At 42.1% G+C, this 16,064-nt stretch overlaps 1 protein-coding gene across 11 annotated transcripts in view; it reads left to right on the top strand.

The window, feature by feature from the left end:
• ICA1 (islet cell autoantigen 1) overlaps positions 1–16,064 on the top strand; it is a 164,440-nt gene that overhangs the window by 90,264 nt on the left and 58,112 nt on the right. Inside the window, exon 7 of one of the 11 annotated variants that reach the window (XM_055589840.1) lies at positions 3,297–4,307. The exons of the other annotated variants lie outside the window; for them this stretch is intronic. Within the exon in view, the coding sequence (XP_055445815.1) occupies positions 3,297–3,437 (141 nt within the window). The 3' untranslated portion in view covers positions 3,438–4,307. Of the gene's footprint in view, positions 1–3,296; positions 4,308–16,064 lie in introns of those variants that run through there. 11 annotated transcript variants of the gene reach the window in all.

Genomic DNA, 16,064 nt, shown 5'->3' with positions numbered 1-16,064 from the left:
TAACATGAGTGTTATATGCGATGATCACAGGGTATTATGAGGGTGGTCGGGAGGGCGGCGTCTAAGTTGATGAAGATTTCCTCAAAGCGGGGGGCCTCCCAGATTTTCTCCTGCCTTGGTTTCTGCTTTCATTCTCGCCTCTCCCTGGTTATCAAGTATGGCTTCTTCATCCACTGTTCTGACGGTTGAGCTTAGTCCCTGGGCCTCTCTGGGGGAGTCTTTCCTTGCTTCCTGAATCACTGGGAGGTGGAATGCAGGGGATGGGCCTGCCAAAACCAGAGGCTTGATTCCCATGAGCACTGCCCTCAATCCTGCCTTTTTCCCTGCCCTGATGAGCCACTGCCTAAAAGACTCTCTCTTCCTCTCCTCGGAGCCTTCCCTGCCCTGACCCTTTGGGTTGCCAATAGTTGTGCTATTCCCTCATATAAAAAAGGTCTTCACCCCCCAAAATGCTTCTTAAGACCTAGCTACCTCTTGCTCACTTGTATCTATAATCCCTGAACCGCTTCTATCAAAAATCCCTGACAGGCTACCACCCTTACCCCATTCTGTTGTTGTTGTTATTCAGTCGCTCAGTCATGTCCGACTCTTTGTGATCCCATGGACTGCAGCACGCCAGGCTCCCTGTCCTTCACTGTCTCCTGGAGTTTGCTCAGATTCATGTCTGAGTCAGTGATGCTGTCTAGCCATCTCCCTGCTGCCCACATTCTCCTTTTGTCTTCAGTCTTTTCCAGCATCAGGGTCTTTTCCAGTGAGTTGGCTCTTTACATGCTCACTATTAAAATAATACTAATGAAGGTGATTCCAAAAGGTGGTAGGAGATAATTGTTCAGGCTTGAATCTTGACTGTCTAACATTGTATCTGACCTTAGGAAATTATGTCATTATGAAGGTTCCTAAGCAAGGAGGTGACTCTGGTAAAGCGGTTTGTGGGAAACATTATTTTGGTAGCTCTATGTAAGCTGCTAAAATGGAAAGGAGGAAATAGATGAGAGATTTCCAGGGTAGAAATGATGAAAGTTAGAAACCAAATAAGCGTGTTATTATGTGATATGAAATTGTGGCAGTCTTTTTTATACTGTCTTATTCCTGAGAAGTATTATAGGAATTAGGTGTTCTATTTATTTTTGTACCCATGAAAGCAGTTTGATAATTATAACAGGAAATGATGACCCAAAAGCTTTTCATTTAAATAATAAAATACCCAGGAAAGTTTTAGATAATAGTTGTCCAATCCCAGTTGCATCAAGTTCCGTTAGGATGTCTTTAATGTAAGGAACTGCCTCACACCTTGGTAAGGGACCCATTCTCTTACCACCTAACACTTTCTGCTTTGTATCATGATTATTTGTAAGCTAGTGAAGCTCCTTTTGCAGACTGAGGTCGTGAAAGAAAGAAGCTGCATCTGATGAGCAGTGTTTCTTACAGTATTGAACACAGGGCCTTCCATGCCTAGAAGAATAGCAAGCATCAGTTGCTGCTGCTAAGTCGCTTCAGTCGTGTCCGAGTCTCTGCGACCCCATATATGGAAGCCCACCAGGCTCCCCCATCCCTGGGATTCTCCAGGCAAGAACACTGGAGTGGGTTGCCATTGCCTTCTCCAATGCATGAAAGTGAAAAGTGAAAGTGAAGTTGCTCAGTCGTGTCCGACTCCCAGCGACCCCATGGACTACAGCCCACCAGGCTCCTCCGTCCATGGGATTTTCCAGGCAAGAGTACTGTTACTGAATGCTTAACTCTGCATCAAGCACTGTGTGTTTGATGTACATACACTTGATATCCCACCTGTATGTATTTCCTCATTTAATCCTAATAATAGCCCTGAAAGGCACCATGTCTCTAATTTGGTACCATTTTTATTACTTTGGAAATTAATGCTTGGGTTAAATGACTTGTTCTAAGTCACAGAGGAGGTAAGTCTAAGTGAAAATATTTGAACCCAAATTTCTCTGACTTCGAAGAACATACTGTTAACCTTTTCACTCCAGGAGGCTGGTTCTCAAACTTTAGCATGCAGCACAATCAGTCACTTGGAAGACATAAAAATATGGCCAGACCCCATCGTGCTTTCTGATTCAGTAGGTCTTAGTGCGACCCGAGCCTTGCAGGACAATTGGTCCTATCCAAAATGTCCATTGAGACATTTGGGCCACGATTCATTAAATAATACATTCAGCTTTGTTAAAATTATACTTACATTATTTTTATTGTAAATGAATCACAAGCTGGAATCAAGATTGCCTGGAGAAATATCAACAACCTCAGATATGCAAATGATGTCACGCTAATGGGAGAAAGTGAAGAGAAAATAAAGAGCCTCTTGATGAGGGTGAAAGAGGAGAGTGAAAAGGCTGGCTTAAAACTCAAATTCAAAAAACTAAGATCATGACATCTGGTCCTATCACTTCATGGCAAATAGATGGGGAAACAGTGACAGATTTTTTTTTCCTTGGGCTCCAAAATCACTGCAGATGGTGATTGCAGCCAAGAAATTAAAAGATGCTTGCTCCTTGGAAGAAAAGCTATGACAAACTTAAACAGCATACTAAAAAGCAGAGACATCACTTTGCCAACAAAGGTCCATCTAGTAAAAGCTATGGTTTTTCCAGTAGTCATGTATGGATGGGAGAGTTGGACCAGAAAGAATGCTGACTGAAGAATTGATGCTTTTGAACTGTGGTACTGGATAAGATTCTTGAGAGTCCCTTGGAGAGCAAGGAGATGCATCCAGTCAATCCTAAAGGAAATCAGTCCTGAATATTCATTGGAAGGACGGAGGCTGAAGCTGAAACTCCAATACTTTGGCCACCTGATGCAAAGAGCCAACTCATTGAAAAAGACCCTGATGCTGGGAAAGACTGAGGACAAGAGGAGAAGGGGATGACAGAGGATAAGGTGGTTGGCTGGCATCACTGATTCAGTGGACATGAATTTGAGCAAACTCTGGGGGACGTGAAGGATAGGGAGAGTGAAGGATAGGGAAACCTGGGGTGCTGCGGTCCATGGGGTCACAGAGTCAGACATGACTTAGCGACTGAACAACAACATGACGAGTTTTGGATTTTGCTTTTATTCTTACTCTTCCTTGTTGTGACGTTCAGCAGGGTTACTGTTAAGCTGATGAGCAGTTGCCCTCAAGTATACGTGGACCTGATTATTGATCTGTTAACAATTTGAGTTATATGCGTTCAGTTTTATTGGTATCATGGTGAAGTTGGTGGCCGTATTTGAGTGTGACCAGCAAAAACTTGGGTGAGAGCTTGTTCACCACTTGCCTGTCCTTTAACATTCAACAGAGCTTCAAATTGAAGGACGGCGTACTACTGCCAGCTTTTGAACTCTGCAGTGCTAACCTTCCACTGCGTTGTTTATCCTGTGCTGCTCAGTACAGATGTGAAAAGGGTCAGAGTTTCTGGCGGAAGTCTTGGAGCGTCTGATCTTCTGCCTCTGCCAAGCCTTCCATGGACATAACACACCTCAACATAACCCCCTAGGTCACCTAAATTTTCTTTTGCATTGTCCACAATGTACTCAAAAGTTTCATTTATGTCTTTCAAAGGCCCAAATAGTAGTGCACAGTTAGTGTTACTTTTCATCGTCACATATTCACAAGTTAGACTCAAAGAAGGTATTTTTTAAGATTTGAAAAGTGAAAAGAGCATCCTTTTATTCGTGCATTTAATAGGAGCAGTCAGATTGTATTCATATTTGCAACCTCGAAATCCATCATGCACAATGAATGGTTAATGTCAAGGTTTTGTGTGTACACATGAGGTACTGTGTCTTCTTGCCTTTTCATTTAGTGCCTAAATCAACAGCGTAACATAACCCAGTACTACACTATGCACACTAGGTAATTGCTCAGTGTTGGTGCCATCTTGAAGGCTCTATTCCTGAATATTGTGGTACTAGAATTTAATTGGAGAAGGCAATGGCACCCCACTCCAGTCCTCTTGCCTGGAAAATCCCATGGACGGAGGAGCCTGGTAGGCTACAGTCCATGGGGTCGCTAAGAGTCAGACACGATTGAGCGACTTCACTTTCACTTTTCACTTTCATGCATTGGAAAAGGGCAACCCACACCAGTGTTCTTGCCTGGAGAATCCCAGGGATGGGGGAGCCTGGTGGGCTGCTGTCTATGGGGTCGCACAGAGTCAGGCACGACTGAAGTGACGTAGCAGCAGCATTTAAATATCAAAATATTATCACAAGGTGTGTAAACAGGATTCTGTCATCATCTCTAGCAATGGAATTGTGCATAAGAACTGATTCTCTGCATCTGATCACTTTATGCTGCTGCTGCTAAATCACGTCAGTCATGTCCGACTCTGTGCGACCCCATAGACTGCAGCCCACCAGGCTCCCCCGTCCCTGGGATTCTCCAGGCAAGAACACTGGAGTGGGTTGCCATTTCCTTCTCCAATGCATGAAAGTGAAAAGTGAAAGTGAAGTCACTCAGTCATGTCCAACCCTCAGCAACCCCATGGACTGCAGCCTACCAGGCTCCTCCGTCCATGGGATTTTCCAGGCAGGAGTACTGGAGTGGGGTGCCATGATCACTTTATACTCCTCTGGAATTTCACTTACATGCGATAAAGTTTGGTTTGGATGCTGATGTCTGTTTTGAATTCTGTTTATTTACTTGCCTCTTTAATGAGTTTCTTTCTGGTAGCATTTGCAAGACCTGTTTATCATGAATATCAGAGAATTCTTCAAAGTACTTGTGATGGTGTTGCATTTGGTTCTTCTCTGTCATTTTAACTGATTCAGGTTTTTCCTTACTTCTCCTTCAGCACAAAACTTGTGCTGAAGTTTTTCTGTTCATCTTGAATGATTGTATTATCTAAATCCTGACCATTTGTCCATGGGGCATTGCAGATTCTCTTCTTTTCACAGCACCAGTACCTTTTTAGTCCTATCTCTGTTAAAGGAATGGAAATGGTAACAGAAGCCACTATTATGTAGCCTTGGCTTTTCTTTTTGTGAGTATAATATTTATGCTATATTCTGCTGAGAGTTTTTAAATAAAGATGTCATATTGCCAAGCAACGGGAGAAGGGATGTTTATTTCTTTTGTAGACTTCTGAGCAGTGATCAGTGGTTCAGTGATAGGGGAAGCCTTACTACTGTGTTATGGATTGAACACCCAGTTCAGCCTGGCCGGGTTACTAGCCAGTGGGTAGGCACCAGCCCAGGGTGTGGCGCTCCATACCGATTGGTGGGTAAGTGTGGGAGCCATACCCCCTAAAATCTCTCCAAATAGTAGCAGATGCTTCTTGCTGTCTACAAGATGGTACCTCTATGACACTGATTCAAGGGAAACATTGCCCATTAATCCTGGGCAATAAGATAGTTGTAGGTGGATTAATTAAATCTCTGGTATCCCCCTTCATGATGGCTTTTACCCCTGACTACTATATAATAGGGGCTTCCCAGGTGGCCCATTGGTAAAGAATCTGCCTGTCAGTCCAGGAGACATGGGTTCAATCCCTGGGTTGAGAAGATCCCCTGGAGGAGGAAATGGCAATCCACTTCCATATTCTTGGCTGGAGAATCCCATGAACAGAGGAGCCTGGCGGGCTGCAGTCCACGGGGTCACAAAGAGTCAGGCACAACTGAGTGACTGAGAATGCACACACTATGTGGTAGAAGAGCCACAACTATTCTCATTCCTTCCCAACAAGCAAGACACTGTACAGTGTTCACAGCATCATGTTCTCTTCCATTTTACATCGTGGCTTGATGGAGCTCATCCTTTCGTGCTTCAGCCTGAATGACCCCGCCACATTCAGCCAGGTGTTTAGTGACATATTAATGCACCATGCATCGTGAGACCTCACCTTCGACTTGCCCTCTGCGTTTCCCTAACCTGCAGGATTCTTCCTTAGTACACATAGTAATATAAATCCTGCCCTTCCGCAAAATTTGAACCTTGACCCCTCTACCTAATTCTGTGTTCTGTTACCAACTAGGCTACTGAGGCAAGAAGGGTTATTATTGTCAATACAGCCACAACATTGCTACTAGACCAATAAAACCAATGGTAGTGTTTTATGTATTAATCCTATAAACCAAACGTTTCAACAGACCTGAGCTGTTTGAACCCAAGGACTTTTTCTAAGTGTGAACAGTTTTGAAAGGAACAGATAAAGGACCACTTGGCATGGACTAAATAAGCTCATGAATATTGTGGGGAGGACCAAATATTAAGGACCTTTTGATACTAACCAAATGTCTCCATGCACTTTTTGGACGGGATCAAATGTCCACTAATCAAACCCAAGAATTACATTTCTCACAAGCTGCCAGGTGGCCCTGTTGCTGCTCTAGGAGGCACATTTTGAGAATGACTGCATAATCATAGTCACTCATCAATGAATAAATGGATGCATGATGGATCATTTGATTTAAAGTTTCCTAAGTCTGCTCTGTATTTTCTGCATTGGGTACATCACATATTCAGTTATAATTCTTAAAAAATTAGGGTTAAATTGAGTTTTATTTTAAATGCCAGCTTTAACTGTCTCATAGTATTGGTTAAATTTGAATTTGAGCCTTTTCTATCTTTTTTAACCAAAGAAGAATAGAACTCTTTTCATTTACCCCTTTTTCTTTTCATTTTCTTTCATATGTTAAAAAATATTTAAAATAATGTTAAAGGTGGTTTATAGATCTCACCCCTCTGCCTCCGAGGTGACTTTTATTATCTTCTTCATCTTCTTCTTTGTTTAACACACAATAGGTATTTAATCCACAGTAGGTCATTAGGTTTTTTCAAGTATGAATTATTTCTTCCAACCTAAATCTATTATAAAGGAATTATTTATAAGTAGCCTTGGAAGAGAGAAAGCCATCTTGTGAGTTTTATATTGTGATATATTCCCCAAGAAGTATGATTAAAGCAAATTTCCTCTTTTTCTGCTCTATTTCACCTCTTAACCAAAAAACCATGATATGAATTCAGCTATTATTTCAAAGTAAAGAGTGGAGTCCTTTCCCTGTTGAGCATGTTGCATCTTACTGATAAGAGGTACAGCTGGAGCTAAAGGCAGTGTGTGCCCTTTTTATCTGATCCTCCTGGAACCTAGAAATTGTACCCAGCCTTAATGAACAGGCAGACCTCAGAGGTATTACAAGTTCAGTTCTAGACCACAGCAATAAAGCAAATACTGAAGTAAGTGAGTCGCACACATTTTTTTGGTTTCCCAGTGCATATAAGTTATGTTTACACTATACTATAGTCTATTAAATGTGAAATGGCATGATGTCTAAAGACACAATGTGCATATCTTAACTTTATTATTTTATGATTTATTAATATTTTATTATTTTATTATTTATTTTACTTTCTTATTAGAAATGCTTACTATTATCTGAGCTTTCAGCCAATCATGGTAGAAACAGCAAAGATTGCCAATCACAAATCACCATAACAAATACAACATTGAAAACGTTTGAAATATTGTGATAATTAGCAAAATGTGGCACGGAGACAGAAAGTGAGCAGGTGCATAACGGGCCTGTGTTGTGCTAAGCATAGGACCCTACATGTGACTCCTAACAGCATTGAATGCCGCAGTTTTAAAGAAATATCTGATATCCATTCTCTCTGTTATTTATCTCATCCTGCTTTATCTCTAGTAGCAGAATCTCAGAAATGTTAAATAACTTGCCCAGTGTTATAAAGCTGAGGAGTGTCTGATTCATGCGTAGAACTCAGGCCTTCTAACCCCAGACCGGATACCCTTTCACTTTACCACACTGCCAGGAGTTTCAGTAACTATTTGTTAACTGAATACATAGAAGTGCACCAAAACTAACCCCCTCCAGGTAAAGAGTCCGCCTGCCAATGCAGGAGACACAAGAGACACGGGTTCAGTCCCTGGGTCGGAAAGATCCCCTGGAGTAGAAAGTGGCAACCCACTCCAGTATTCTTGCCTGGGAAATCCCATGGACAGAGGAGCCTGGTGAGCTAGAGTCCATGGGGTCACAAAGAGTCAGACACGACTGAGTGGCTGAGCTCACACTCACACTACAGACTCCACTTCTCATCAGTGTGTGTGTCTTCTGTTGGGTTGTATGCTGATACGGCCACAGCGCTCAGGCTGCAGAATAGCCCCATAGCTGTCGATGGGGACAGTAAGGGGTGGCGATGGAGGGCAGAACAGGCTTTAAGGGAACAAATGTACAACGAAAGAGGTTTTCAGAATGATGCTAAACAGTCAAGATACAATCTTCATTTTCTTGGGTAGGACTTTTAGGAGCACAGGGAAATTTAGGTTTAGTCTCTGTTCGATGACTGCTAAACTGATCTCCCCTAATTCCCCATAGGAGACCACGAGCTGAAAAAGCAAATTCAATCTTGTAAATCAGGCTAAGTTGTAGCTTCCTTTTCTTCACTGTTTCCCCTTTGAAGGCTTTAGGAAAGCTGTGGCTAATGGGTCCAGTCTATCTTCATTGTGCCCTGGAAAATTAGGCACATGTCACGGCAAATCCCTGTAGATGCCAGTGTTCTTATTCAGGGGCTGTGTCTTAAAGACGTGAGTGGTGATGCAGACAGGGATAAACCGTCCAGGGATATGATCTCTCATGTGGGGCTTCTTATTTACAGTGCCAACCTCGGAGTGACAGTGAGTTGTCTTTCTAAGAGACCTATGTAACACAAAAGTGAAAAAAGTAAAAGTCATGATACAACAAAAACAAAAATTTTAAAGACAAAGCATTTTTAAAAATAGGTCGGGGCTTCCCTGGTGGCTCAGACGGTAGAGTCTGCCTACAATGTGGGAGACCCAGGTTCGGTCCCTGGGCCAGGAACATCCTGTGGAGAAGGAAATGGCAACCTACTCCAGTATTCTTGCCTGGAGAATCCCATGGACGGAGGAGCCTGGTGGGCTACAGTCCATGGGGTCACAAAGAGGTGGACATAGACCTAGCGACTAACACTTACACTTGGAGTGATTAGGACCTTGCCATCCAATGCAGGGGGGTTGATGTCTGGTCATCAAGCTAGTATCTCACTTGCCTCATGGCCAAAAATCCAAAATATAAAAAAGAAGCAATATTATAGAAAATTCAATAAAGACTAAAATAAATAAATAAAATTAAAATGGGAAAAATCCTGAATGCTAGTTCTGCTGGTTGTTCTAGAAGAATGGTCTTCTGTCAACGTAATCCTTTAATTCATTGTTTACTACTTTATGTTTTACCAACAGTAAAAATTAGGAAGAAATGTAACACCCATACCAGAATTTCAGAGATAATAAGCATTTGCTTAATAATTTCACTTTGAGACAGCCTAGTAGTGGGTCTCTACTCAAGTTTTCAAGAAGGAAAAGACAAGAGTCCCATTCTTCTGCTTTGCCCAAATTTCATGGTAATTCCTTTAAGTATTTATCAGCAATTAATATATCCCAGATACTGTACAAGGCTCTGAAAATGAAATGTGTGTTAAGGCCATTGCTGCCCTTGTCTTCATAGAATTCATAGTGTAATAGGGGAAACAGACATTACTCAAACAATCAAAATGTGGAGTCTAAGCTAGGATAGAAGATCTGAAGAATCTTGCTGAAGTACAACTTAAATATCATACATGATTTTAACTGATAGAAGCACTATAGTAAACTGTGTAGCGTTATCTACTAAAAATAGTCTACTTCTGGGCATACACCCAAGGAATGTGTGTGTAAAAAACATATACAAGAATGTTCACAGCAGTGTTATTCATAATAGCCTCAAAGTGACAACAAACCAAATGTCTATCAACAGTATGATGGATAAATCAATTGTAATGTTATTCAATCACTAGAACACTATAGGGCAATGAATAAGAAATAAACATTCAGTTCAGTTCAGTCGATCAGTCGTGTCCTACTCTTTGCAACCCCATGAATCGCAGCACGCCAGGCCTCCCTGTCCATCACCAACTCCTGGAGTTCACCCAAACACATGTCCATCAAGTCGATTATGCCATCTAGCCATCACATCCTCTGTCATCCCCTTCTCCTCCTGCCCCCAATGCCTCCCAGCATCAGGGTCTTTTCCAATGAGTCAACTCTTCGCACGAGGTGGCCCAAGTACCTCTTTAAAGTTTCAGCTTTAGCATCATTCCTTCCAATGAACACCCAGGACTGATCTCCTTTAGAATGGACTGATTGGATCTCCTTGCAGTCCAAGGGACTCTCAAGAGTCTTCTCTAACACCACAGTTCAAAAGAATCAATTCTTTGACGCTCAGCTTTCCTCACAGTCCAACTCTCACATCCATACATGACCACTGGAAAAACCATAGCCTTGACTAGATGGACCTTTGTTGGCAAAGTAATGTCTCTGCTTTTGAATATGCTATCTAGGTTGGTCATAACTTTTCTTCCAAGGAGTAAGCGTCTTTTAATTTCATGGCTGCAGTCACCATCTGCAGTGATTTTGGAGCCCCCCAAAAAATAAAGTCTGACACTGTTTCCACTGTTTCCCCATCTATCTGCCATGAAGTGATGGGATCAGATGCCATGATCTTTGTTTTCTGAATGTTGAGCTTTAAGCCAACTTTTTCACTCTCCTCTTTCATTTTCATCAAGAGGCTCTTTAGTTCCTCTTCACTTTCTGACATAAGGGTGGTGTCATCTACATATCTGAGGTTATTGATATTTCTCCCGGCAATCTTAATTCCATCTTGTGCTTCTTCCAGCCCAGCGTTTCTCATGATGTACTCTGCATATAAGTTAAATAAGCAAGGTGACAATATGCAGCCTTGACGTACTCCTTTACTAGATTGCAATAATATGGATATATCTCCTGAACGTGGTGTTGAGTGAAAGAAACAGACATCACAGAATATGTAGTATATGCTTTCCTTAAAATCAGACAGAACTAATCCATGGTGATAGAGGTCAAAATATTCTATTTTTGAGGAGGTGTTGACCAAGTAATACAAAGAAGCCTACCAGAGGGCTGAAAATATTCTATGTATTATTCTGGGTGATACTTATGTGGGTATATACATATTTCAAAGTATACAGGGCAATCAGCTTCATATTTTTTCACTCTCAGCTATACCTCAATAAAATAGTAAAAAAAAAAAAAAAAAAAACTGAAAATAAGGAGTTTGGGGAGAGGAAGGGAAAAATATAAGCATAGAGCATATCTGAAAGAAAGCACAGGCTGAAATGAATTTTAGTGACAATTATTTATAGGCCTTTTAAAAAGAAAAGGACCATTTTAGTAAGGGGTGTACTTTTGTTTTCATATCCAATTCTATATTTCTTCACCACTTCAAGCATATATCTTCCAACCCAAAATATCAAGAGACCTCTTTTGTATAAAAATATGAAAAGCATTTTTATATAAAAATGTTCCTTTCCAAGGAACATATAATAAGCATTTGGGAGCTAATTTGGGTAACTTGGGCTAAGAGAGTTGGAAGGTCACCAGAGCATCATTTAAGATTTCTCAGTTCTGATGATTAAAGAAGTACCAAAGGATTTTCCAGCAGTTTCCCTCTTCTCAGATGCACCCCACACACACACTGATTGCCCCACCACTGTTGCCTGAAGACCTTTCTTTAAAAAATCAGTGGCATTAAAATGAATTGTTGAACATTTCAGTAGTTTCCTGATGGTATTTACATACTTGTTGATGATCAAATTCAGACTGAAATTGAAGAAAGTAGGGAAAACCACTAGAACATTCAGGTGTGACCTAAATCAAATCCCTTATGATGATACAGTGGAAGTGAGAAATAGATTCAAGGGATTAGATCTGATAGACAGAGTGCCTGAAGAACTATGGATGGAGGTTCATGACATTACACAGGAGGCAGGGATTGAGACCATCCCCAAGAAAAAGAAAGGCAAAAAGGAAAAATGATTGTCTGGGGAGGCCTTACAAATAGCTGTGAAAAGAAGAGAGGCAAAAGGCAAAGGAGAAAAGGGAAGATATACCCATTTGAATACAGAGTTCCAAAGAATAGCAAGGAGAGATAAGAAAGCCTTCTTCAGTGATCAATGCAAAGAAATAGAGGAAAACAACAGAATGGGAAAGACTAGAGATCTCTTCAAGAAAATTAGAGATACGAAGAGAACATTTCATGTAGAGATGGGCTCAATAAACGACAGAAATGGTATGGACCTAACAGAAGCAAAAGCTATTAAGAAGAGGTGGCAAAAAATACACAGAAGAACTGTACAAAAAAGATCTTAATGACCCAGATAACCATGATGGTGTGATCACTGACTTAGAGCCAGACATCCTGGAATGTGAAGTCAAGTGGGCTTTTGGAAGCATCACTATCGACAAAGGTAGTGGAGGTAATGGAATTCCAGCTGAGCTATTCCATATCCTAAAAGATGTTGCTGTGAAAGTGCTACACTCAATATGCCAGCAAATTTGGAAAACTCAGCAGTCGCCACAGGATTGGAAAAGATCCATTTCATTCCAATCCCAAAAAAAGTCAATGCCAAAGAATGCTCATACTACTGCACAATTGCACTCATCTCACATGCTACTAAAGTGATGCTCACAATTCACCAGGCTTCAATAGTTCGTGAACCGTGAACTTCCAGATGTTCAAGCTAGATTTAAAAAAGACAGAGGAACCAGAGATCAAATTGCCAACACCCAATGGATCATCAAAAAAGCAAGAGAATTTCAGAAAAACATCTGATTCTGCTTTATTAACTACACCAAAACCTTGACTGTGTGGATCACAACAAACTGTGGAAAATTCTGAAAGAGATGGGAACACCAGACCACCTGACCTGCCTCTTGAGAAATCTGTATGCAGGTCAGGAAGCAACATTTAGAACTGGACATGGAACAACAGACTGGTTCCAAATAGGCAAAGGAATACATCAAGGCTATATATTGTCACCCTGCTTATTTAACTTATATGCAGAGTACATCATGAGAAACACTGGACTGGAAGAAACACAAGCTGGAATCAAGATTGCCAGGAGAAATATCAATAACCTCACATATGCAGATGTCAGCATCCTTATGGCAGAAAGCAAAGAAGAATTAAAGAGCCTCTTGATGAAAGTGGAAAAGGAGAGTGAAAAAGTTGGCTTAAAGCTCAACATTCAGAAAATGAAGATCATGGCATCTGGCCCCATCACTTCATGGCCAATAGATGGGGAAACAGTAGAAACAGTGAGAGACTTTATGTTTTGGGCTCCAAAATCACTGCAGATGGTGATTGCAGCTGTGAAATTAAAAGATGGTTATTCCTTGGAAGAAAAGTTATGACCAATCTAGACAGCATATTAAAAAGCAGAGACATTACTTTGCCAACAAAGGTTCATCTAGTCAAAGCAATGGTTTTCCCAGTGGTTATTTATGGATGTGAGAGTTGGACTATAAAGAAAGCTGAGTGCTGAAGAATTGATGCTTTTGAACCGTGGTGTTGGAGAAGACTTGAGAGTCACTTGGACTACAAGAAGATCTAACCAGTCCATCCTAAAGGAGATCAGTCCTGAATATTCATTGGAAGGACTGATGCTGAAGCTGAAACTCCAATCCTTTGGCCACCTGATGTGGAGAACTGACTTATTTGAAAAGACCCTGATGCTGGGAAAGATTGAGAGCAGGAAGAAAAGGAGACAACAGAGGATAAGATGGTTGGATGGCATCACCGACTCAATGGACATGAGTTTGAGTAAACTCTGGGAGTTGATGATGGACAGGGAAGCCTGGTGTGCTTCAGTCCAAGGGATTGCAAAGAGTCAGACAGGACTGAGCGACTGACCTGAACTGATGATCAAAATAGTAGTGGAAATACCGAACCGTTGGAGAGCTGATAGTTGTCTATGGGACTAATAGACTTTAACATGCTCCCAACATTGTATCTAGAATCTTGTCATTTTTTTTTTTAGATTTAGTATTGTTATTTGTCTGCTGAAAGTCTTCCTTGCTGCCGACAGGCTTTTCTCTAGAGCAGCAGGTGGGTCTACTCTTTGTTGCAGGGTGTGGGCTTTAATTGTGGTGGCTTCTCTCGTTGTGGAGCACGGTCTCTAGAGTGTGGGCTTGATAGTTTTGCAACAGGGGCTTAGTTGTTCTGCAGCATATGACGTCTTCCTGGACCAGGGATCGAACCCTTGTCCCTTGCATTATTCAGGCAGATTGTTAACCACTGAACCACCAGGGAAGTCTGCATCTTTGTTATTTAAACAACCTTGTCTTAAAACCATGCCTATGTTAGGATGAGTAGTTTAGGATAGGCTGTGGTACAAAGGAAAGGAAAAGGAAAGTGAAGTCACTCAGTCATGTCCGACTCTTTGCGACCCCATGGACTGTAGCCCTACCAGGCTCCTCCGTCCATGGGATTTTCCAGGCAAGAATAGTGGAGTGGGTGGCCATTTCCTTCTCCAGGAGATCTTCCCGGCCCAGGAATTGAACCTGGGCCTCCCACATTGTAGGCAGACGCTTTACTGTCTGAGCCACCAGGGAAGTCCAAGGGATACCCCAAATCTCATAATTCCATGGCTTAAACCAATAAAAGGTTTTTTTGGTTTTGTTTGTTTGTGCTCACAAAATAGTACTGGGCAGGTGTCCAGGTTTTTGGAGTGGTTCCTCCTCCGAGTCATCTAGAGACCAGGCTGAGTGGAAACATTTATGAACTGCAAAGATGCACTCAGCCTGGTCTCTAAATGACCCACAGGAGCACAGGCAGAAAGGCTTTAGGCCACACCTGGGGGTGATGCACATTACCTCTGCTCACATGCTGCTGGAGAGAACTTTGTCCCACGGCCACACCTGTTGTTGGGGGGCACTGGAACCTGTAGACGGGCGCATGGATATTGATGGGCCACTGGCAGCCACAGTCACAAGAGCATTTGCCCATCAACTGAAAATCCGAGATGTTCTCAGGCCTGTAACAACGAAAGGAATCACCACCGACCACTGACACAAAACGTTAGTGGATTAGACGTGTGCAAAGAACACAAAACCCAAGTTTTTCCAGAAGAGCTGACATAGAACAAATTGGAATGAGATGATTTCCAGCAGGAAGGAGCAAAGAAGTGCTACAGAAATATGTCAAATCTCAACACAGAAAATGTTTTTAAGATTTATATGAATGGGGAATTGAAGGATCTGGACCCATTTCCTTCTTGGCATGAAACTACTGTGACATGTCTTCTTCTTAAAGACACACACACAGACATACACACACATGCTCCTGAAGTGAGAGTTAACATCGGTCATCAGACTATAAGAGTAGAAGCCGGGACTTCCCGGTGGTCCAGTAGTTAAGAATCCACCTTGCAGTGCAGGGGACACTGTCCCTGGGATCCCCAGTCAGGAAACTAAGATCCCACACGCTGTGGAGCCAGTAAGCCCTTGTGCTCCACAGCTACTGAGCCTGTGAGCTCTGGAGGCCACAAGTAGAAAGTCAGTGCATTCAAAAAAAGACCTCACATGAGGCAGTGGAGATCTCATGTGTCAAAGCTAAGACCTCAGGTAGCTAAATCAATGAATAAATAACATTCAAAAGAAATTTTTTTTAAGTAGAAGCTACAGGCCCAAAGCACGTGATGGTGTGTGTTATATTACTATGCACCAGGTTCCCTGGTGGCTCAGCTGGTATAGAATCCTCCTGCAATGCAGGAGACCCTGGTTCAATTCCTGGGTCATGAAGATCCCCTGGAGAAAGAATAGGCTACCCCCTCTCCAGTATTCTTGGGCTTCCCTGGTGTAAAGCTGGTAAAGAATCTGCCTGCAATGTGGGAGACCTGGGTTCAATCCTTGGATAGGGAAGATCCCCTGGAGGAGGGCATGGCAACCCACTCCAGTATTCTTTCCTGGAGAACACCCATGGGCAGCAGACCCTGGCAGGCTACAGTCCATGGGGTCCCAAAGAGCTGGACACAACTGAGCGACTTTCACTTTCGTTCACCAGGTTAAAAACTTTCTTTGACTAGCATTTTTAGCTCTTTCTATTAGTACCAGGGTAACATAACCAAGATATGGTTCCTGCCCCAAGCTCCCTGGAGAATATGGACAAAGATAGTCAGTTAAAATGATAATGACCATGTAATGTGATGTGTCCCATAAGAGGACAGTAAGGTGCCGTTG

The sequence above is a fragment of the Bubalus kerabau genome, chromosome 8 (genome assembly GCF_029407905.1).
Source record: "Bubalus kerabau isolate K-KA32 ecotype Philippines breed swamp buffalo chromosome 8, PCC_UOA_SB_1v2, whole genome shotgun sequence".
Taxonomy (NCBI): Eukaryota; Metazoa; Chordata; class Mammalia; order Artiodactyla; family Bovidae; genus Bubalus; species Bubalus kerabau.
This window is presented reverse-complemented; position numbering and strand designations above follow the sequence as displayed.